The 23,342-nt window shown below is 46.4% G+C and overlaps 1 protein-coding gene across 1 annotated transcript in view; it reads right to left on the bottom strand.

Moving 5' to 3' along the window:
- LOC109869714 (protein bassoon) overlaps positions 1–23,342 on the bottom strand; it is a 182,719-nt gene that overhangs the window by 103,024 nt on the left and 56,353 nt on the right. The window contains exon 3 of the mRNA XM_031804218.1: positions 3,855–5,468. Within this exon, the coding sequence (XP_031660078.1) occupies positions 3,855–5,468 (1,614 nt within the window). The remainder of the gene's footprint in view (positions 1–3,854; positions 5,469–23,342) is intronic.

Consider the following 23,342-nt stretch of genomic DNA (forward strand, 5'->3'; position numbering starts at 1 on the left):
AATGACCAGCATGGTCGAATAATAATAAGGCAGAACAGTTGAAACTGGAGCAGCAGCACAGTCAGGTGGAAGTTGAAACTGGAGCAGCAGCATGGCCAGGTGGACTGGGGACAGCAAGGAGTCATCATGTCAGGTAGTCCTGGGGCATGGTCCTAGGGCTCAGGTCAGTTGAAACTGGAACAGCAGCATGGCCAGGTGGACTGGGGACAGCAAGGAGTCATCATGTCCACTGTGCTCCACTGAGCTACACTGAGCTACACTGAGCCCCACTGAACTACATTCAGCTCCACTGAGCCCCACTGAGCCACACTGAGCCACACTAAGCTCCACTGTGCTCCACTGAGCTACACTGAGCCCCACTGAACTACATTCAGCTCCACTGAGCCCCACTGAGCCACACTGAGCTCCACTGAGCCCCACTGAGCCACACTGAGCCACACTGAGCCCCACTGAGCTACACTGAGCCCCACTGAGCTACACTGAGCCCCACTGAGCCCCACTGAGCCCCACTGAGCTACACTGAGCCCCACTGAGCCCCACTGGGCCCCACTGAGCCCCACTGAGCCACACTGAGCCCCACTGAGCCCCACTGAGCCACACTGAGCACCACTGAGCCCCACTGAGCCCCACTGAGCTACACTGAGCTCCACTGAGCTCCACACTGAGCTCCACTGAGCTCCACTGCCTCAAAGGCCACTCTGTGGTAGAGAAAGGTTCCCATCTGAATGAATTTACAATGAATCCTGCTCTATCAGGGGCGCAGAGAGAGCTGGAGAGGGACGTTTTTTTTCACTCTCATAAGAGGGTACAGGAGAAAAGAGATGTTGGTGAGGAAAGGGAAATGATGAAAGCTCCACAGTGAGAGAAATACCACATGGTGAACGTTTAGCAACATTTGTTACATTGCGATCTACTTCTGTCAGTTCATAACAACACAGCGTAAGACACATTTCTTTCCCAAGTGAAAGAGCAAAGGATTTCACAATCTCCCCATGTATTAAATCAATCTTGAAAAACATGGAGTGAAGACCATGTGAACCCCCTGTAGCTAATCCTAGTATTCTCTCTCTGTATCTCTCTCTCCATCTATGTCTATTTTTCTCTCTCTCTCTGTCCACACAGCTACTTAACATTGAGCAGCCCACAACCCACTGCTCTAATCTGTATATCATTATTAAGCCTGGAGTGGGAGGATTCAGGATGAAATGGAGGAGGATGCCAGGACTTTGGCCATTGGTTGAGATAAAGTGCAATGAACACATTTTGTTTAGTGACATGCATTTGAGGGAACTACAAAAAGAATGGGCAGAGAGAGAAGAAGAGTGCTTGATTAATAATTCAGAGGATGTGCATTATAAATAGTGAGAGATTAAATATGTAGAGGAGCACAGCGTACTGTACCCTCACTACCCTCCAGACCCGGGTTCAAACACTATTTGAAATAGTTTATCTGAGCTTGATTGAGCTGTCCTGGCACAATGGAACCAATGGAGGAGTCACAATGATGAAAACTGCCAATCTGGTACTCTGGACAGACTAGAGGAAATGCAAAAAACATTTGGGCTGCTACCCTCCACAGCCCTCCCAAGGTCTAGCTAGCTGAGGAGGAGAACCCAACCCAGCAGGGAAAAGGCAACAGGTTTTGTTTGGTTCCCCCCAGCCTCCCATTCTTTAGTTTATCCTGACACACTGCTTTGGACGTCATACGTATTCTCTCTCTCTCTCTCTCTCTCTCTCTCTCTCTCTCTCTCTCTCTCGCTCACTCTTTCTCTCTCTCTCACATCTTTTCACTTCTCATCCCTTCCTCTACCCTCTCTCCCTCCCCCTTGTTATTGTGGTCTCCCAGCAGCTCTCCCTCTGGACTCGCCACGCCACGTGACCCAGCTATAGCGTGCTCTTTCCAGAGTCTCCTCCACAGCCTGACTCTCCATCCTTTTCAGGAGTGCTGCGTAGCTCGCAGGCCATGACAGGCCTCTCTTCTACTGACAGCCAGCCTACTGAAGGTTCTGCAGTAGCCCGCTACTCTTGAAAGCTTCCTGCCCTCCTTTGTTTGAAGCATAAATTGAGCCGACATTCAGCAAACCGCCTCTGCCCCTTTCTTTCTGTGCACCCCTAACAGTTTAAATGGGCTGGGATTCCTCTTGGTGTATATTACTTGATTCAATGCATCTTGGTCCCCCACGCAGTCACTAAGGCTGTACTCTGGAATCTATTTATAGCCCGGCCATTATCTGTAGTTCTGACTGGAGGGATGAACATACAATGCAATACTGGCTCTGGCATTGACCCACTGTACTGAACAATATTCCCCACAGACCCTTGGGTAGCACCATGTTAACTCTATGATCTGCAACACTTACTGTTGGATCAAAAGGAGCAATGATTTCATGATCTCAATAATCTGAAATACAAATCATAATGTAAATAATGAAGTTATTTCAAGGTAATATTTAAGATGAAATTCTATCTCACAAGCCGTCCCTGGCTCCCATATTTCACAAAGCTATCCATCACCAAAACACGGCCAGTAGGTTTGACTGAATTCAAACCCAGGGACATAAATGCCACTTTATGGTTTCTCCTAGGTTTCTTCTGCTAGGCTGTGAGTCCAGTGTCAGCGTGGAGGATTAAAAACACCCATTGATTGGTACACTGCAACAGCACCACTTTACATTCTGGTCACACTCACAGATGAAAGTCTGATCCTCCTTGAATCATAAGGGCTGAATTATAGCGGGAAATACATCTCCCATCTCCGAGCCTTTAATTGGCAACCTACAAATATGCACAATGTTGATTTACTCAACCTTTTTCCCAGCCTCCTCAATGTCCATTAAGGAGGATTTCTGACCTGGATCTCTTTAGAGAGGGAGAGAATATAATATAAACTAATCCTAGTTCTTATCCTCACCATCCGTTGATGGACGATTTACTAAAGTATTTAGGACAATGAGGAGAGATGTCACCTCTGTATTGCCTACCACACAAACGAGTAGTATAGAATATAAAGGTTGTTTCCGGGACACAGATTAAGCCTTGTCCTGGACCAAAAAGAAAGCTCAATGGAGAATCTCCATCAAAAAATGCTTCTAGGTCCAGGAGTATAGCTAACGTTGGCCATGACATACTCCCGAAAATCTCCATCAAAAAGAGAAGCTGCCTACCAGGCAGGTACAGTACAACCACAAAAGGCCTAGAGACTGAACATCCCTAATGTGGATGGTTTTACGAAGCCTTTCAACAGCTTCCTCTACTGTGTCTGTCCATCTACTTTCATCCCTTGCTCCAGCCCCTCACTCCACCGTTAAATCTTTAGTATGCGCATGCAGTGTTCTCAAGGTCTGTGTGCTGATCTATAGAAAAAGGTGTGCGAGGGGAAAAGGGCCTGCTTTGGAGAGTTTCATTATCAATAAATGGAACAATTCTATTGAATACGAAATTAATGGAAGAAAAAACAGATGTTTTGTGTTCCCCACGCTCCCCTTTTGACCAGGTATTCAGAAAGAACCACTCGCCAAAATGGAAGAACTGCCTCTATCAATTGGGAAGGCAAACTAATAAGTACTGAATTGTTGCGAGGCAGACATGGTGGAGATGTAAACCTGCTAAGACACTTTTAGGTGTGATTACTGTGAAGAATTGAGCGAGCGGCATTACTCACAACGTAATGACAAACAGGAGCATGGGCCTCAGTGAAGGATCAAGGGCAATGAGAGAGAGAGAGAGAGAGAGAGAGAGAGAGAGAGAGAGAGAGAGAGAGAGAGAGAGAGATACAGAGGGATAAAGAGAGATAAAGAGATAAAGAGAGAGGGAGATAGAAACATACAGAAAGAGAGATGGAAAGTCTTGCTTACCTCCAGGTGAGGCGCGGGGTTGAATCCACATAGGTTGCAGACCTGAGTGTGGCACTGGGTGCAGGAGTTGTAGCTAGGCGGCTCAGTGGTGCTGCCGATGTTGAGCTCTGTCTTACACAGGGGGCATTTGACTTTGGGCTTCTCGGGCTCCACCGGCTTGGGAACGGGCTCCTGTCTGGCCGGCTGCTGCTGCTGCTGTTGCCGTTGTTGCTGTGGTCCCTTCTGATGATGCACAGGTGATTGCTGCTGTTGGGGTGCTTTCTGAGTTGATGTATGTGGGCCACCCATTTGTGGTGCATACGGGCCACCAATCTGAGTTGGTGTGTGGGGTCCACCCATTTGAGGTACATGAGGGCCACCCATTTGGGGTGCTTGTGGGCCACCCATCTGGGGTGCTTGCGGGCCACCCATCGGGGGTGCATGAGGGCCACCCATCTGGGGTGCTTGCGGGCCACCCATCTGGGGTGCATGAGGGCCACCCGTCTGGAATGGTTTGGCACCAGGAGGTCCTTGTTGTTTGTTGGAAGGCCCACCCCTGGCAGGGGAGGGCTGGGTGGATGGTGTCCCTGAGAGGGGGTCCACAGAGGCCAGGGTGCTGGCTGCCTGGTTGAGGAGCGATGCCCCAAAGCCAAACAGTTTGGTCAGGCCGTCCTGGGGCGGTTGCCCCTGGGGAGCGGCGGGCCGATGGGAAGGCGACGAGCCGGCGCTGGCGGCCTGGCGGCCGCCCTGGTGCAACAGGAAGTCTCGGCCCAGGTCTGGTTGGGAGGGTGCCTTGGCCATGCCCACCAGGGGGACTGCCCCAGGATGGGGAATCCGGGGCTGGCCGGGACCTCCAGGCCCTCTCTGGCCATATGGGATGTGCTGGGGGGAGCTTGTCGTTGACCCAGGCAGGGAAGCAGAGCCGGGTATAGGGTGTCTCTGTAGGCCAGGAGAGGTCTGTGGCTGATGCTGAGCTTGGGGTTTGGCCTGAGGCTGGTGCTGGGACTGGGAATGACCATAGGGCTGGGATTGACCATATGGCTGGGGCTGAGGTTGGCTTTGGCCGTAGAGCTGTTGCTGGGGTTGGGATTGACCATATGGCTGAGGCTGAGTTTGGCTGTAGGGCTGTTGTTGGGGCTGGGATTGACCATAGGGCTGTTGCTGGGGCTGGGAATGGCCATAGGTCTGAGATTGACCATGTGGATGGGGCTGAGTTTGGTTGTAGGGCTGTTGCTGAGGCTGGGATTGGCCATAGGGCTGGGGCGGAGTTTTGCCAAAGGACTGGGGCTGGGACTGACCATAGAGCTGGGACTGGGATTGGGATTGTCCATAGGGCTGGGACTGGGATTGACCATAGGGCTGGGCCTGGGATTGACTATGGGGCTGGGATTGACCGTACTGTTGGTGCTGGGGCTGGGAGTGGGGTTTTGACTGTGGTGGGGGCTGGGCCTGGGGCTGAGGTTGGGGTTTTTGCTGGGCTGCTGGCTGAGCTGGCTGAACAGGTGGTGGCTGGACTATGGGTTTGGCTTGGTGGGATGGAGAGTGGATCTGCTGCTGGCTCTTGGAGCGTGGGGTGGTCATGTCAATGCCCAAGGCCCTCTGCATCTGGCAGTTGAGACAGAGCCACTCCTGTACCTAGGGAAGACAAACAAGAGAAAAGAGTTTGTTAACAACACAATTACACCTCCTTTTTCATCTTTTATAATGAAACAAGTAACTGGGCCACTCAAGGACATTCAGAGACTTGTTCTGAAGCCACTGTTGCGTTGTCTTTGCTGTGTGCTTAAAGTCATTGTCCTGTTGGAAGGGGAACCTTCACCTCAGTCTGAGGTCCTGAGCTCTCTGGAGCAGGTTTTCATCAGGGATCTCTCTGTACTTTGCTCAGTTCAACTTTCCATTGATCCTGACAAGTCTCCCAGTCCCTGCAGCTGAAAAACATCCCCACTGCATGATGCTGCCACCACCATGCTTCACCATAGGAATGGTGCCAGGTTTCCTCCAGACGTGACGCTTGGCATTCAGGCCAAAGAGTTCAATCTTGATTTCATCAGACCAGAGAATCTTGTTTCTCATGGTCTGAGAGTCCTTTAGGTGCCTTTTGGCAAACTCCAAGCGGGCTGTCATTTGCCTTTTACTGAGGAGTAGCTTCCGTCTGGCCTGATTGGTGGAGTGCTGCAGAGACGGTTGTCCTTCTGGAAGGTTCTCCCATCTCCACAGAGGAAGAACTCTGGAGCTCTGTCAGAGTGACCATCGGGTTCTTGGTCACCTCCCTGACCAAGGTCCTTCTCCCCTATTTCTCAGTTTGGCCGAGTGCCAGCTCGAGGAAGATTCTTAGTGGTTCCAAACTTAATCCATTTAAGAATGATGGACGTCACTGTGTTTTTGGGGACCCTCAATGCTGCAGAAATATTTTGGCACTCTGCCCTAGATCTTAGTCTCGACACAATCCTGTCTCGGACCTCTACGGACAATTCCTTTGACCTCATGGCTTGGTTTTTGTTGTTACATGCAAAGTCAACTGTGGGACCTTATATAGACAGGTGTGTGCCTTTCCAAATCATGTCCAGTCAATTGAATTTACAACAGGTGGTCTCCAATCAAGTTGTAGAAACATCTCAAAGATGATCAATGGAAACAAGATGCATAGCAAAGGGTCTGAATACTTATGTTTTTTACATGTCTAAAAACCTGTTTGTCAATATGGGTTATTGTGTGTAGATTGATGAGGAAAAATGTTTATTTAATCGATTTTAGAATGAGGCTTGTGGGTGCTGAATCAGAATTAGTTAGGTAAAATAGATAAATAAGATGTTTTATTTACATAATATGCTTATGTGAGATACTTGTCATTAGAATGTTTCCCTTTGGACTATAGGGTAGGCAATTGCACTTATCCCTTCTCAACTAGGGCTCAGTCACTTGGGGCCCAGAGAGGGGAGAGGTCAGGCTTGTCGTCATATGTGAATGTATCTGTCAAACCATCTGGTGCTATGCAGAATATCAGAAGGGGAGGAGGACAGAATGGAACATTGTCTTCTTATGTGAATGTGTCGTTAACTATTCTTAAACCATGTGAAGGGATGGCGTGATTAATGGGGAACCAATTAAGTGTCTCCACAATGTCTGTACGCCAGTCACTCCCTCCTTTTCCCATTGGGGGGAGGAGTATGGCAGTGTCTGTAACCATTGTATGTCCCCTCTGATGTTGCACTTATCTTGAAATAGTATATGACCTAGAGGCTCACTCCCCACTTGTCCAGGTGTGGGGAGAAGAGGGGGTTTACTTGAGATGGGAGAATATAATTGTTGACAATTGATTTATGCCATTGGATGAGGTAATGTTTTTGTACTATGAAGTACCAGGACCGAGATTCGAACCTCGTCTTAGAGACCAAACTGAACGATAATTTATAGCTAATGCTATCTGGCTATGGGATACTCCTCTCTTAAGTAAAAGGCCCTCTGTGAAGTTTTCCTAAGATCTGTGGTTCGTCATGTAAGTTGAGAGGGGTGTATCTTGGCTATAAAAGATCTTGGTATTCTTTTGTAGGGACTCTCAGAATTCATTATAGACACTGAATTGATCTGAGAGTCAAAGGGCTATAGTGAAGCTCATATTAGTAAAAGAGGAAATTTTAAGTATAACTCTGGTGTGTGGTTTCCAACTCTCCTCATTTAGTAATACAGGAAATTACAACGACAGGCTGTAACGTAACAAAATGTGGAAAAAGGGAAGGGGTCTGAATACTTTCTGAATGCATTGTACAAGTGAATTGTGTCTATGTATGTTTTCATTGTCCAAGTCTTGACCTATGGGACTGCCGTTAACACTGTATTTTTTTTATCTGTCTGCCCCAGCCTCAAACTCAGTCCCTGTGCGTAGCTAACTGACCCTCTCTGCCCATTCATTGCCATATACCCATTGTTGTTATCCTAGCTGTTTACCCGTTGTTGTCTCACCCGTTGTTGTCTTAGCTCTCCCAATCAACACCTGTGATTGCTTTATGCCTTTCTCTAATGTCAATATGCCTTGTTTAGGGCAGCTCTCATTGTTTTATTTGACTGCGGAACCCCTAGTCCTGCTCAACATGTCTCAGATAGCTCCCAGCCCCCACACACGTGGAGACCGCACCCAGCTTAACTGGCGCCTCCAGAGATGCAACCTCTCTCATCGTCACTCAATGCCTAGGTTTACCCCCACTGTCCTCGCACCCTGCCTTACCCTTGTCTGTTCACTATGCCCTGAATCTATCCTACCACGCCCATAAATCTGCTCCTTTTATTCTCTGTTCCCAACACACTAGACGACCAGTTCTTATAGCCTCTAGCCGTATCCTCGTCCTATTCCTCCTCTGTTCCTCTGGTGATGTAGAGGTTAACCCAGGCCTTGTGTGTCCCCATGCGCACTCATTTGTTGACTTCTGCGACAGTAAATGCCTTGGGTTCTTGCATGTTAACATCAGAAGCCTCCTCCCTAAGTTTGTTTTATTCACTGTTCTAGCACACTACGCCAACCCTGATGTTCCAGCTGTGTCTGAATCCTGGCTTAGGAAGGCCACAAAAAAAATCTGAAATTTCCATCCCCAATTACAATATTTTCCGTCAAGATAGAACTGCTAAAGGGGGCGGAATTGCAATCTACTGTATAGAGAGCCTGCAGAGTTCTGTCATACTATCCAGATCTACAGATCGAGCTTCTACTTTCTCTCCAGAAATAAGTCAATAACTGTTGCCGCCTGTTATAGACCCACCTCAGCTCCCAGCTGTGCCCTGGACACCATATGTGAATTGATTGCCCACCATCTATCGTCAGAGTTCGTACTGCTAGGTGACCTAAATTGTGATATGCTTAACACCCCAGCCGTCCTACAATCTAAGATAGATGCCCTCAATCTCACAAAAATTATCAAGGAACCCACCAGGTACAACCCCAAATCTGTAAACATGGGCACCCTCATAGATATCATTCTGACTAACTTGCCCTCTAAATACACCACTGCTGTTTTCAATCAGGATCTCAGCGATCACTGCCTCATTGCCTGCATCCGTTATGGGTCCGAGGTCAAACGACCACCCCTCATCACTGTCAAACGCTCCCTGAAACACTTCTGCGAGCAGGCCTTTCTAATCGACCTGGCCCGGGTATCCTGGAAGGATATTAACTTAACCTCATGCCCTCAGTAAGGAAACCTGCTTGTTCTTTAAAAGTGCTTTCCTTACCATCTTAAATATGCATGCCCCTTTCAAAAAATTTAGAACTAACTAAGAACAGATACAGTCCTTGGTTCACTCCAGACTTGACTGCCCTTGACCAGCACAAAAACACCCTGTGGAAAGCAAAGGCTAGCTTTTTCAAACAAAAATTTGCATCCTGTAGCACTAATTCCAAAAAGTTTTGGGACACAGTAAAGTCCATGGAGAATAAGACCTGGCAAAGGCTTTCGACACTGTCAATCACCGTATTCTTATTGGGAGACTCAACAGCCTTGGTTTCTCTAATGACTCCTCGCCTGGTTCACTAACTACTTCTCAGATAGAGTTCAGTGTGTGAAATCAGAGGGCCTGTTGTCCGGACATCTAGCAGTCTCTATAGGGGTGCCACAGGGTTCAATTCTCAAGGAGGCTCTTTTTTCTGCATATATCAATAAAGTCGCTCTTGCTGCTGGTGATTATTTGATCCACCTCTACGCAGACGACACCATTCTGTAAACATCTGGCCCTTCGTTGGAGACTGTGTTAACTAACCTCCAAAAGAGCTTCAATGCCATACAACTCTCCTTCCGTGGCCTCCAACTCCTCTTAAATACAAGTAAAACTAAATGCATGCTCTTCACCCAATCGCTGTCTGCACCTGCCCGCCCGACTAGCGTCACTACTCTGGACGGTTCCGACTTAGAATATGTGGACAACTATAAATACCTAGGTGTTTGGCTAGACTCTAAACTCTCCTTCCAGACTCCAGACTCACATTAAGCATCTCCAATCCAAAATTAAATCTAGAATCTGCTTCCTATCTTGCAACAAAGCCTCCTTCACTCATGCTGCCAAACATGACTATCCTACCAATCCTTGACTTCGACAATGTCATTTACAAGATAGCCTCCAACACTCTACTCAGCAAATTGGATGCAGTCTATCATCCATTTTGTCACCAAAGCCCCATATACTACCCACCACTGTGACCTGTATGCTCTCGTTGGCTGGTCTTCACTACATATTCGTGGCCAAACCCACTGGCTCCAGGTCGTCTATATGTCTTTGCTAGGTAAAGCTCCGCCTTATCTCAGCTCACTGGTCACCATAGCAACACCCACCCGTAGCACACGTTCCAGCAGGTATATTTCACTGGTCATCCCCAAAGCCAACACCTCCTTTGGCCGCATTTCCTTCCAGTTCTCTGCTGCCAATGACTGTCTGACTGACGTGTCCGAAGTAAAGCCAGGATATGCATATAATTGGTACCATTGGATAGAAAACACTTTGAAATTTGTAGAAATGTTAAAATAATGTATGAGACTATAACACAATTGATATGGTAGGAGAAAATCCAAAGGAAAACCAACTGGAACATTTCTTTTTTGGAATGGAAGGCTATGGGTCCTATGCAATTCCAGCTCCCAGCTTGCAATTCCTATGGCTTCCACTAGATGTCAACAGTCTTTGTTCAAGGTTTCAGGCTTGTTTCTTTCCAAACGAGGGAGAACTTTGAGTTTTGATACTGGGAGTCAAAGTTGGAAATCAGTCTGTGCGTGCGCAACGAAGAAGATGCGCACTTGTTAATTTTACTTTTCTATTGAACATACTTTTTTCTGTATGAAATATTATAGTTTATTTACATTTTAGGGTACCTGAGGATTAAATAAAAACATAGTTTGACTTGTTTTAACAAAGTTTAGCTTTTTGGATTCCTTTCTCTGCATGTTGAACGAGTGGATTACTCAAATCGATGGCGCCCACTAAACAGACTTTTTGGGATATAAAGAAGGATTTTATCTAACAAAATGACCATGCATGTTGTAGCTGGGACCCTTGTGATTGCAAATCAGAAGAAGATCTTCAAAAAGTAAATTAATATTTAATCGCTATTTGTGATTTTACGAAGCCTGTGCTGGTTGAAAAATATTTTGATGTGGGCTGCCGTCCTCAGGCAATCGCATGACATGCTTTCGCTGTAAAGCCTATTGTAAATCGGACAATGCAGTTAGATTAACAAGAATTTAAGCTTTTAACTGATATAAGACACTTGTATGTACCTAGATGTTTAATATCCATAATTTTTACAATTATTTATTTGAATCGCGCCCGGCAATTTCACCGGAAGTTGTCGACAGGTGTCCCGCTGGTGGGACGCCAGATCTGTATGTGTGTTTACCGTAGCCAAATGGTCTGACTATCGTAGTTGGCAAAATCACGTACAAATCTGGGACCAGGCCAATCTTCCTCTGCACACACACATGCAAGCACATATGTACAAACATGCATGCACCTACCTACATCCTCACACACACACACACACACCCCACTTTGTGTCCTGATTGTCAGTCATTAATCCAGGGGGTCACTTTAAACTAATCAAACTAATCCAGTGGTAATCCTTTTCCCCCTGTGTTCTGTCTCTCCATCTCTCCACAGTCTCTCTCTGTCTCTCCACCAACTGAATGGAAGGATGGAAGAAGGAGGTGTTCTGTTCTAATCATCCAAAGCCTTATCATTGCATCTCAGCCCGTCTCCATGCACCCCCTCATCACTCCTCCAGAGCAGTGCAGCAGCGTGAGGGAGTACTCAGGAGCTCTAATTTAATCTGTCATTAATTACTGGGAGAGCAGGGGGCAGTGGGGAGGTCAGCCCAGGAACTAGGAACTCTACTAAGGACTAAGAGGATAGATGAGAGACACAGCCAGACAAGGGTGATGCTATAGATAACTTTGGAGTTGGAGTTATATCAGAGATGTTGTTGTTTTAGAATTGCAAGACTCTTTTTTGACGGTAGTGTCATGACATTGGCCTGGGGGTAGGTTTATGACAGTCATCAATACCTCTTCCCCCCTTTTTCCTCTCTCTACCCTACTGATGTTACATTTGCAAAACCCTTGGTTAACATAGAGATTCTGGGCACATCAGAAGGTGGGGGGAAATGAACTATATTCTGGTAATCCGACCAATTGAACATATGCGGTGGTACTTAATGAATATGATGTCAGTTCGGTTGTCATCTGAGACATTCTCATCAATGATAAGATGACATAAACTCTACAATGGAAAGTCTACACATCAGAGTTATCGGATTCACATGGAATTGTTGTTCAATTTAAATGTTTGAATATGAAATTATTCGTGATGGGATGAAATGTGATTTTGGCTTATAAAATGTGAGATTTGGGTTTTCATAAGGTAGGGCTCTGCTCAATCAGTGGCCCGCCCCTGTGATGGGACATGGGCTATAAAACTTTTCAAACACGCCCTCCTCTCCCTTGCTATATAAAGCCTTGATGACAATATAACCTCCTGTTCTGAGGACGTGAGGACGACGGTCCGATGTCAGAATGGTTCAGATAATAACTACAGGTCGAAGCCAACATCAGTGTGAGCTTTGGTTGCGAATGGTATGAACTTTGAACTCTTATTCACTACAGAAGTGATACCTCCAAGCCGTTGAGTTAGCAACAGCCGCTGAAAATGAGGGTTAGGAAGTATCCCGTCTACCACACAACGGCGTTACTACAACGCATTCAATTTACCAGCAGAGACATTCTTCAAAGATCAAAGGACTCGGTTGGGCAACACGGCCTTCCATCTACCACCAACCTACCGAAGCGCAGCTCAGAGTAAATATTTATTGCATTTTCCTTTTCCAAATGGGTGGTAATTTAGAATGCATAAGATACTGTATTTACGATAGCACAGCTTCGCCCTTTGTTCCTCAGTCTTCCCGCTCTTTCACTCAAACCCAGCCCCTTTTCTTTTGTGTAACCAGCTGTCATATCAGTTCCGCACGCTAGGGACGTTTTCCTTTAGGACGTCATTTGTAATCAAGTTATGATTTAAATATGTGTATGTGTAATTCTGTGTGATTAGTTAGGTATTTAGTAAATAAATAATTAAACCCAATTTTGTATTGCTGATTCAACTTGTTAGCCAGGGTTCATGCAGATAACCAAGAATTTACAACTTTCAGATGAGACTGAATTAAGATGACCATTAATATTAACTGCTATTGATTACTAGGTATTACTAGGTCTTTAAGAGTTTATTCGGAAGATAACAGCTCTATAAATATTATTTTGTGGTACCCGACTCTCTAGTTAATTACATTTACATGATTAGCTCAATCAGGTAATATTAATTACGGAGAAATTATTTCATAGAATAGCATGTCATATCACTTAATCCGGCATAGCCAAAGACACGACAGTAGTGTGTCTAAAGCTATTAGCTGTATACATGTAAACAAACACACTGACAGATCAGCCTTAACAAAGTAAAAAGCGGTCGGAATGTCATTGTTTGCGGAAAATAATGTCTGACAGCAAACTCCGATACGACAAACGTAGCAATGTCCGTGGCCTGTTGACTTGCACACAAGTGTGACACGTAGGCAAAAACCAGCTTCACGCCGTCACCACCGACACCAGCTGCCCCCCATGAAAAATGAATCAGAAAGGTTAGGAAACCCAGCTACTGCTAAACTAACTAAATGGTAAGACCACAAACACAGATGTTCAATATCCTTGTTATTGGTAGATGGATAACACTAGTACAACTACCTATAAAAGTAGAGTAACTAAGCACTGTGCTAGCATGCCAACATCCAGGATATAGAGCTGACAGCGTTGTGGTGCTGGTGTTGTGGTGGTGGTTCTGGTAGTTGCGGTGGTGGTTGTGCTGGTGGTTGTTGTTGTGCTGGTGGTTGTTGTTGTGGTGGTGGTGCTGGTGTTTGTGGTGGTGGTTGTTGTTGTGGTGGTGGTGCTGGTGGTTGTGCTGGTGGTTGTTGTTGTTGTGGTGGTGGTTGTGGTAGGGGTTGTGCTAGAGCTGGTGGTTGTGCTGGTGGTTGTTGTGGTGCTGGTGTTGGTGTTTGCGGTGGTGGTTGTGCTGGTGGTTGTTGTTGTTGTGGTGGTGGTTGTGGTATGGGTGGTGCTGGTGTTTGCGGTGGTGGTTGTGCTGGTGGGTGTTGTTGTTGTGGTGGTGGTTGTGGTAGGGGTTGTGCTGGTGCTGGTGCTTGTGCAGGTGGTTGTTGTTGTGGTGGTGGTGCTGGTATTTGCGGTGGTGGTTGTGGTAGGGGTGGTGCTGGTAGTTGTGGTGATGGTGCTGGTGGTTGTGTTTGTGGTGCTAACTGAGTCGTATCATTGAGAAACAGCAGGCCGCTCCAGAAAAGCTCATTACCCACTCTGTCAGAGGAAAAGGCTACTATACATCAGATCAGTCATAGCACCACCAGGCCTTTAACAGAGCTGCCCATCAACCAGCCATCCCCCTTGCAACTAAGATGTGTGGATCAGAGAAAGAGAGAGAGGGAGAGGGATGTACCGAGGGAAGGAGAAAGAGAGAGAAATAACAGTGTCTTTACATTTTTCCAATCTCATTTTAGGGAAGCAGCCAGCCAGCTAGCCTGGTTCAAGGGCAGCTGAGATTAAACTGCAGGCTGATACAAGTTCTGGCCAGTTCATCTTTACTGCTGTTTACGATGAGTCAGTCAGAACACTTCACTCTTTTATACTCTCCAAAAGTGTCTTTCTCTCCATGGAGAACTTCAATGTAGTCTTTCTCAATCATACAGTTCAATTATTTAGAGTGCACTCTGTTTCTATCCCAGCTAGCAAATTTAGTTAATTGGAAGTTGTGGGAACATATGTTTTTGGTTTCCCATTAGTCCTGGGAACGAAGCCATAAGTTTCTTCACCGGTAAAATGGAACGTTTTTTAAATGTTCTGAGAACGGAAGTAAAAATGTCTCCTCTTCTAGGAACGTACATTTTTAGGTTGCAGAGAGGTTCTGAGAAAGTTTTACGATGGTTCCCTGAAAGTTTTTCTAGGAGGTTTTATTCATGGTCTGAGAACAGAAATTAGAGGTTATTTGAAGATAATTAATGAACTTTCTGAGAACATGTTTCAAATAAGACTTTTAATAACACTGTTAGCTTAGTTTGGGTTAACTGTTTTGAACTCGAGGAACAGATAGGACACATGGAAATTCATTTGCTTAGGCATTAATCATGCAAACACAACTTTTTTTTATTGTGGCACGTAGTCAGTGAGATTCAAACCTATCTTCTGTCCTCTATCCATGGAATTAGTCGACTGCACCACCAGAATGGAGCTGGCATGCCATGTTTAAAAAAAAACTCATACAAAACTGTTCCTTTTAGTCTATTCAAACAGACCCCATTTCAAAGGAAACAAGCCTCGTTAAGATCAGGTGTGGCCAATTAATGGGATCGGCTAACACACCTGAACACACTTAACAAGATAGAGGATAGAGAGAGTTTTGTTGACACTGAGAACAGAATGTATATAGTTTTAAATAACATTCTTAGAACGTTCTTTGAACGTTACTGTCACGACTTCCGCCGAAGTCGGTCCCTCTCCTTGTTCGGGCGGTGTTCAGCGGTCGACGTCACTGGCCTTCTAGCCATCACTGATCCATTTTTCATTGACCATTGGTTTTGTCTTGTCTTCCTTCACACCTGGTTCCAATCCCATCAATTACATGTTGTGTATTTAACCCTCTGTTCCCCCCATGTCCTTGTCGGAGATTGTTTGATTGTATGTGATGTGCATGTATTATGTTGGTGTGCAACGGGTTTTGTACCCACTTTTGTTATTTTGTACCCACTTTTGTTATTTTGTACCCACTTTTGTTATTTTGTACCCACTTCTGATATTTTGTACCCACTTTTGTTATTTTGTACCCACTTTTGTTATTTTGTACATTTTGGTTATTGGAGTTTTATCAGCATTTATTAAACAACTTCGTTTTTACCAAGTTCGTTCTCCTTCTCTCCTCTTCGCTGCCACCAACATGCACCCATTACAGTTACTAATGTTCTCTTGTGGTTTTTCTGGAACGTTTTCTTAATGTTCCGAGAGCATGACTTAATAGAACCTGCATAAAACCTTATGCTGAACTACTGAAATTCCCACCTAAGAAACATATGGTTCTCAGAATGTTATGTGCTAGCTGGGTATCCTGCACCATTCCCAGAACATTGTGGGAAGGTGTATGCAAAATAACCATAGGACAACCACAATCTCACCAAGCTCCAAGAAACATATGGTTCTCAGAACGTTATGTGCTAGCTAGGTATATATTTATTTACTTCATTTTGTTAATACTCAAGAAGTACTTACCTCGTCTATCACTCGAGGTAGCATTTTGTCAATGCATGTTGTTGAGCACAATAATGAATCATTATTTTTACTTTTCTATTTGATAAATAAAATGTATGCTTGTGATGTGTTGTTGTCTCACCTAGCTATCTTAAGATGAATGGACTAACACTAAGTCACTCTGGATAAGAGTGTCTGCTAAATTACAATTGTATGGTAGTTTATATATTGTTGCCTTTGTACATATTTATCAAAGGTGTGGAAAATAATAAAGGGGACTGTAGAGTATGCAAGTCAATACATTGATCAATTTCCTCGAAACATACAGAACGGAACAGTCAATGCCCCTGAAATGACCAGCCAGTGAGCTGGATCATCTGCCTCATTATGGCTCTAGACCGGCCAGTGAGCTGGATCATCTGCCTCATTATGGCTATAGACCGGCCAGTGAGCTGGATCATCTGCCTCATTATGGCTATAGACCGGCCAGTGAGCTGGATCATCTGCCTCATTATGGCTATAGACCGGCCAGTGAGCTGGATCATCTGCCTCATTATGGCTATAGACCGGCCAGTAGGCTGGATCATCTGCCTCATTATGGCTATAGACCGGCCAGTAGGCTGGATCATCTGCCTCATTATGGCTATAGACCGGCCAGTAGGCTGGATCATCTGCCTCATTATGGCTATAGACCGGCCAGTGAGCTGGATCATCTGCCTCATTATGGCTATAGACCGGCCAGTAGGCTGGATCATCTGCCTCATTATGGCTATAGACCGGCCAGTGAGCTGGATCATCTGCCTCATTATGGCTATAGACCGGCCAGTGAGCTGGATCATCTGCCTCATTATGGCTATAGACCGGCCAGTGAGCTGGATCATCTGCCCAGGGAGGACAACCAGTCAATGTGGGCCCAGGATCGTGTGCATTATGGAACACAACAGACAAAGAAACCCCCCAGAAAAGGAGTGTTACTTATTGGATAAGGACAGTAGTCTCTCCCTGTTTCAGTCCATTTTCTTCTGTTTGGTGTCTAATGAATAAACCAGGCCTCTTTAAAAAGGGAGAATCCCTAATTGTCTTACAGTACTGTCTGCTAAAAGGTGGCCTATCACTTTGTGTCGAGTGATCTTTCAAACACCTATCAGTAATGCATGGGTATGTGTTTACATGGGCTAGCCTGACTAGGCAACTCCTTACAAGAATGACACGACATTGATAACCAGAAGAGTTGGATAAAGCACATACAGTGTGTGATGGATCGGATAACATTTTAACTATTCTAAATCGATAGTATCTTATAGTAGTTTATGCATATTTTGGCATTTACCATGACTAAATGGTCCACAGTATAAGAGCACTTCAATTGCAGAATATAGGAATGAATATCACTTCATTGTTCTTATTGGAAACATCTGCCTAGAATACTTTAATACCTTTTCTCAGGATAATTATTTTCCATTTGGTTAGATTAATACCTTTTCTCAGGAGAATTCCTTTCCATTTGGTTAGAGTGATACTATAAAAAATAATATAAAACTCCATTAGTGTTCTCCATTAAAGCAGAGTGCTAGTGGGTCTATCATAATGCTCCCTCAGTGTTTTAAACCTGACAATCCGAGTCCAGTGGCAGCCATTTTCTCCATCTAGCGCCAACGCTACAGCTAACGTTTCCACATGGCTATGTTATATCGTACTGTTCTGTAGTTCTCTGCTTTAGGTGAACAGGAATTAACTGATGTACAGTAACAATGAATCTGCATCATCTGAAGATTTCTGTTCCAAACCCTCCACTTTCTCTTCAACTGAAATGTGAAGATTCTTCTCATTTTCCTCATACTGTGCCTTTAATTCAGATTAATTTATGTGGGAAAGTCAGATCAGAATAATTGCAAGGAACATTTTAGATCTCTGAAATAGGGATATTAAGGATGACAGTGAAGACAAAAATGAAGGCCTACGTTGGATATTTGACTTTTCCAGAATAACGAATATAACAGAGAAAATAGTGAATCCAGAACAAATGTTAAAAAGATTCCAGAAAAGGTGGAGGTCAAAGAGCACGATAAGATCAACCTTTAAAGCGTCATCATAGTCCTGTGGAGAAAGCGACACCCGTCTCTCTCTTATTTGAGCTGCAGAGTTAGACCTTAGTCTCAGCAGGCCAGCACTAAGAGATGAACTACACACAGGGGTCATTCTCAATCTCACTGGATCACCCCCAAGTCCTCAGTGAGTAAGTCAGAAACACTCTCACCTCCCTCAGAGGCTTCCCAATCACAGACACATACGTGTTTGCAACACACGCTCACACGCACGCACACACACACACTCTCTCTCTCTCTCTCTCTCTCTCTCTCTCTCTCACACACACCACCACACCTGCCCCTTTCTCACTCTTTATCACACCCCACTACCCCCCCCCTTCCCACAGGACCCCCTTCCACTCTCCACCCCCCTCCATTCCTTACAGTGATCATCGATCAGTATTACCGTATGTTACTTAATTAAAATCTGCCTCAGCACTTTGTCTCACTCCAACTGGCTGATCGTTAAAAACCTCACTATAAGCGATGTCACGGCAGATCAATAGTGAATTTCAGTAAAACTGAAAAACAATACCCTGTATAGAACCCAGCCAGGGGAGGAGGGGACCTGGGGATTTTGTATTCATGTTTTAAAAAGCACTGTGGTTCCAGAAGCGTGCTCCCTACCTTTACAGTGTTTACAGTGACTAATCATGTATGTCTTATCTAAGGGAGGGAGTTCTGAAACACAGACGGACAGACATACAGACAGAAGCCTCCAGGCTAGAACGTGACTGGAGGGATTCAAGGAAAACACCCTAGTTATCACTAAGAACCAGCTTCGGGTCAGCCTTTCAACATTTAAAAAAAGCTATTTTCCTCGATCGATGGCCGCCTCTGGTTTTGGTACGGAGGCAGACAGGCAGGCAAGCAGGGAGGCAGGCAAGCAGGGAGGTAAGCAAGCAGGGAGGTAAGCAAGCAGGGAGGCAAGCAAGCAGGGAGGTAGGCAAGCAGGGAGGTAAGCAAGCAGGGAGGCAAGCAAGCAGGGAGGCAGGCAAGCAGGGAGGCAGGCAAGCAGGGAGGTAAGCAAGCAGGGAGGCAGGCAAGCAGGGAGGTAAGCAAGCAGGGAGGTAGGCAAGCAGGGAGGTAAGCAAGCAGGGAGGCAGGCAAGCAGGGAGGCAGGGAAGCAGGGAGGTAGGCAAGCAGGGAGGTAAGCAAGCAGGGAGGCAAGCAAGCAGGGAGGTAAGCAAGCAGGGAGGCAAGCAAGCAGGGAGGCAGGCAAGCAGTGCGGCAGGGAAGCAGGGAGGTAGGCAAGCAGGGAGGCAAGCAAGCAGGGAGGCAGGCAAGCAGGGAGGCAGGGAAGCAGGGAGGCAGGGTAGCAGGGAGGTAGGCAAGCAGGGAGGTAAGCAAGCAGGGAGGCAAGCAAGCAGGGAGGCAGGGAAGCAGGGAGGTAGGCAAGCAGGGAGGTAAGCAAGCAGGGAGGCAAGCAAGCAGGGAGGCAGGGAAGCAGGGAGGTAGGCAAGCAGGGAGGCAAGCAAGCAGGGAGGCAGGCAAGCAGGGAGGCAGGGAAGCAGGGAGGCAGGGAAGCAGGGAGGTAGGCAAGCAGGGAGGTAAGCAAGCAGGGAGGCAAGCAAGCAGGGAGGCAGGGAAGCAGGGAGGTAGGCAAGCAGGGAGGTAAGCAAGCAGGGAGGCAAGCAAGCAGGGAGGCAGGCAAGCAGTGCGGCAGGCAGGCGGGGAGGTAGGGAGGCAGTCAGACAGGGAAGGAGGCATACAGAGAGGCAGGCAGGGAGATAGGCAGGGAGGCAGGCAGGCAGGGATGCCAGAAGAGGAGGTGTCATACTGAAATAACATGTCTAATTAAGCTTGTAGTCTGTCCGTGACCAGCTTTGCTGACCATCAAAAAATGACTGTTGTCAGACTCGCTGTGATCAGCGATGAAGACATCTTTGAACAGGGCATCAGCCATACAATAATAAAGCTCTCATGAGAAATGCTATTTGACTTGCATGTCAAGTAAAGAGAGAAAATTCACAACACATTAACTGTTTGTCATCCGAACCCTGTTCAACTGACAAAGATGGTGATCAGTGACAATGAAAACTGCATGTACTCTGTTGTTGTGCATGAACTGTGCAAGTCTAGGCCTTAGCACATACTGAATTGGATCTTTATTTGATCACCCTGTTGCAAGACAACTTTCCTGCAATGCAGGATTTTTAAAACATGTAGTGTATTTAAGGTTTAAAAAGGCTTCTGAAGTAGATAACTTCCACTTGAAAATGTCAGACTTGATTTTCCCTTGAGAAAAATGTATCAATCCCTTCAAAAATGTTATTCATTATAATCCACATAATTCTTAATATTTCCTGTTGCTGCAGGATTATTTTCCTGCTGTAGCGAATTGGCTCAAATTAAGATCCTGCATCTGTATACCGTAAATTACACAAATTGTGGTCAACTGCACCATAAAGGGAAATGCATAGAGTAGCCAGTGGGATCCTGCCCAGCAGCCCTTAGTGTTATTCCACTGAGGGATCTGATGGAGACTGTGTGTGTGTGTGTGCGCATGTGTGTATACTTGCATGTGTGTGCGTGCATGCATGTGCGCGAGCCCATGTGGTGCCTGACTACCTGGTGCAGGGGATCATGGGCCCTGCTCATGTATAATGGATAAGATCTGGTCCTCAGAATAGCCGTGATGCCCAAAGGAACCCAGTCTGAGTGTTCCTGCTGGCTGCAGCAGAGGGAGACACTCCCTATCTCATCACACTACAGAACAACACTGCTGACTTGTGGGTTGTGTGTGTGTGTGTGTCTGCCTATTCTAATGAATAGCCAGATGCTATCACATTATCTCTCTGCATTTCTGTTATATCTCCCCCTTCTCCCTTCGTCTCTCTCTACCTCTCCCCTTCTTTCTCCCTCCCCTCTCTCTCCCTCACCCTCCCTTCCTCTCTCTCTACCTCTCCCCTTCTTTCTCCCTCCCCTCTCTCTCCCTCACCCTCTCTTCCTCTCTCTCTACCTCTCCCCTTCTTTCTCCCTCCCCTCTCTCTCCCTCACCCTCTCTTCCTCTCTCTCTACCTCTCCCCTTCTTTCTCCCTCCCCTCTCTCTCCCTCACCCTCCCTTCCTCTCTCTCTACCAATTCCCTTCTTTCTCCCTCCCCTCCCCTCTCTCTCTCTCCCTCACCCTCCCTTCCTCTCTCTCTACCTCTCCCCTTCTTTCTCCCTCCCCTCTCTCTCCCTCACCCTCCCTTCCTCTCTCTCTACCTCTCCCCTTCTTTCTCCCTCCCCTCTCTCTCCCTCACCCTCTCTTCCTCTCTCTCTACCTCTCCCCTTCTTTCTCCCTCCCCTCTCTCTCCCTCACCCTCCCTTCCTCTCTCTCTACCAATTCCCTTCTTTCTCTCTCCCCTCCCCTCTCTCTCTCTCCCTCACCCTCCCTTCCTCTCTCTCTACCTCTCCCCTTCTTTCTCCCTCCCCTCTCTCTCCCTCACCCTCCCTCCCTTCCTCTCTCTCTACCTCTCCCCTTCTTTCTCCCTCCCCTCTCTCTCCCTCACCCTCCCTTCCTCTCTCTCTACCTCTCCCCTTCTTTCTCCCTCCCCTCTCTCTCCCTTACCCTACCTTCCCTTCTCTTCTCCCTCTACCTCGCTCTCCCCTCTTATCTCTCTCTCTCTACCTCTCCCCCTCACTCTCCCTCTTTCCTTCCCTTCTCCCTCTACCTCTCTCTGCTCTCCAGTCCTGTTCCATCCTGTAGTGTGCTGGGACTACCATGTGCCAGACAGGCCAGATTGAAGGACCAGGAGGACTGAGGCTGGGGCAGTGCCAGGGAGAACGAGCCGAGAGGGGCAGCCTCTCTGTGATAGTTCCGCTGGGCTAAAATAAGCCATAATCCTCCTTGTTACATACCAGGGAACAAAACCACACCTGCAACGTTATCTAATGAGCAGCGCCTCACTGCTTATCAAGCTGTCCCTAGAACTGGGACTGTTAACGATATTAGCTATCTGGTGAGCTTCACTGCCCTAGCGAGTAAAAACTATCATCTACTATACTGAGAAAGATGTCTCTGAAATGCAGTTGATTTAATGATCAATTGATTAATAATTATTTATTCAATTACTTAATCAATGTGAGCTGTGTGCAGTGCCCAGTGCCACTGACCCAGCAACAGTGAGAGGGGCTGTCGAGGAGTCCTTGAAATGGACTTGGCGGCTTCCCAGTCCAGCTAGGTCGTTCAGGATTGAGACATAATTGGATGTCTATGCATATAATGAAGACATCGGGAAATGCATTCAAAACCGGCCACTAGGGGTAACATTGAGCGTTGTAAGTAGGCTTGGGTTTTGATAGGACCTTGTGGATGGGGTGGTGGACAGGCGTAATCTCATGATCAGAAGGTGACTCTGGATCAGAAGGTTTCGTTTTCGATCCCAGTCATGGACACTTGTTTCTTTAGTTTTGGTTTTAACCCTATCCCAAACCTTAACCCTTACCGTAACCATTTGGAATGAGTGCCTAAACTTAACATAGAAATTTGACGTTTGGAGAAAATGGATGAACATCTAATTCTGCATTGAGACTGTGAGAGCTTGTTGGCCCAGTCGGCTGCCTGCTCCAGTTGAACTGGCTGTCCCAGCCCCTGCAGTGGGCTGAACACTGACAGCAGCAGCAGCTGTAGCTCAACATACGCTTCTCAACAGCTCCTTGTAGAAGAAGCAGTGATTCCCACTGTCCTAGTTTTAAACCACTATCTATAGGAAGACTTTTCCCCCCTGGCTGCTTTCTAGACAAGAGGACTCTCTCTCTCATCCGTATTGGGAGAGAGAGAGATTTTCCATTGGCTAAATCCAACGAGGATCATCACATACTGCAGTTGGAGAGATTGTCACTGGAGGCTCTTGTCTCTTCATCCTTTTTCCTGTGGTGAAACAGATTTTTCAGTCCTTTGCCAGGGCTGTTGTTGTTATTAAACACCTCGCTGTCAAAATGACTCCCAAAAGAGAGGCTATTGGTTATAACACACCCACACATCTAGCCAGCATCACATTATGTTCAACACTGAGCGGCGACACTACACAGAGCACACAGAAAAACAGCCTTTTATATACCGCGACGTATACCGCGACGTATGTTAGTCTCCATGGTAACAACCTGGTTCTAAA

This window comes from Oncorhynchus kisutch, linkage group LG24 (assembly GCF_002021735.2).
Source record: "Oncorhynchus kisutch isolate 150728-3 linkage group LG24, Okis_V2, whole genome shotgun sequence".
Classification (NCBI taxonomy): domain Eukaryota; kingdom Metazoa; phylum Chordata; class Actinopteri; order Salmoniformes; family Salmonidae; genus Oncorhynchus; species Oncorhynchus kisutch.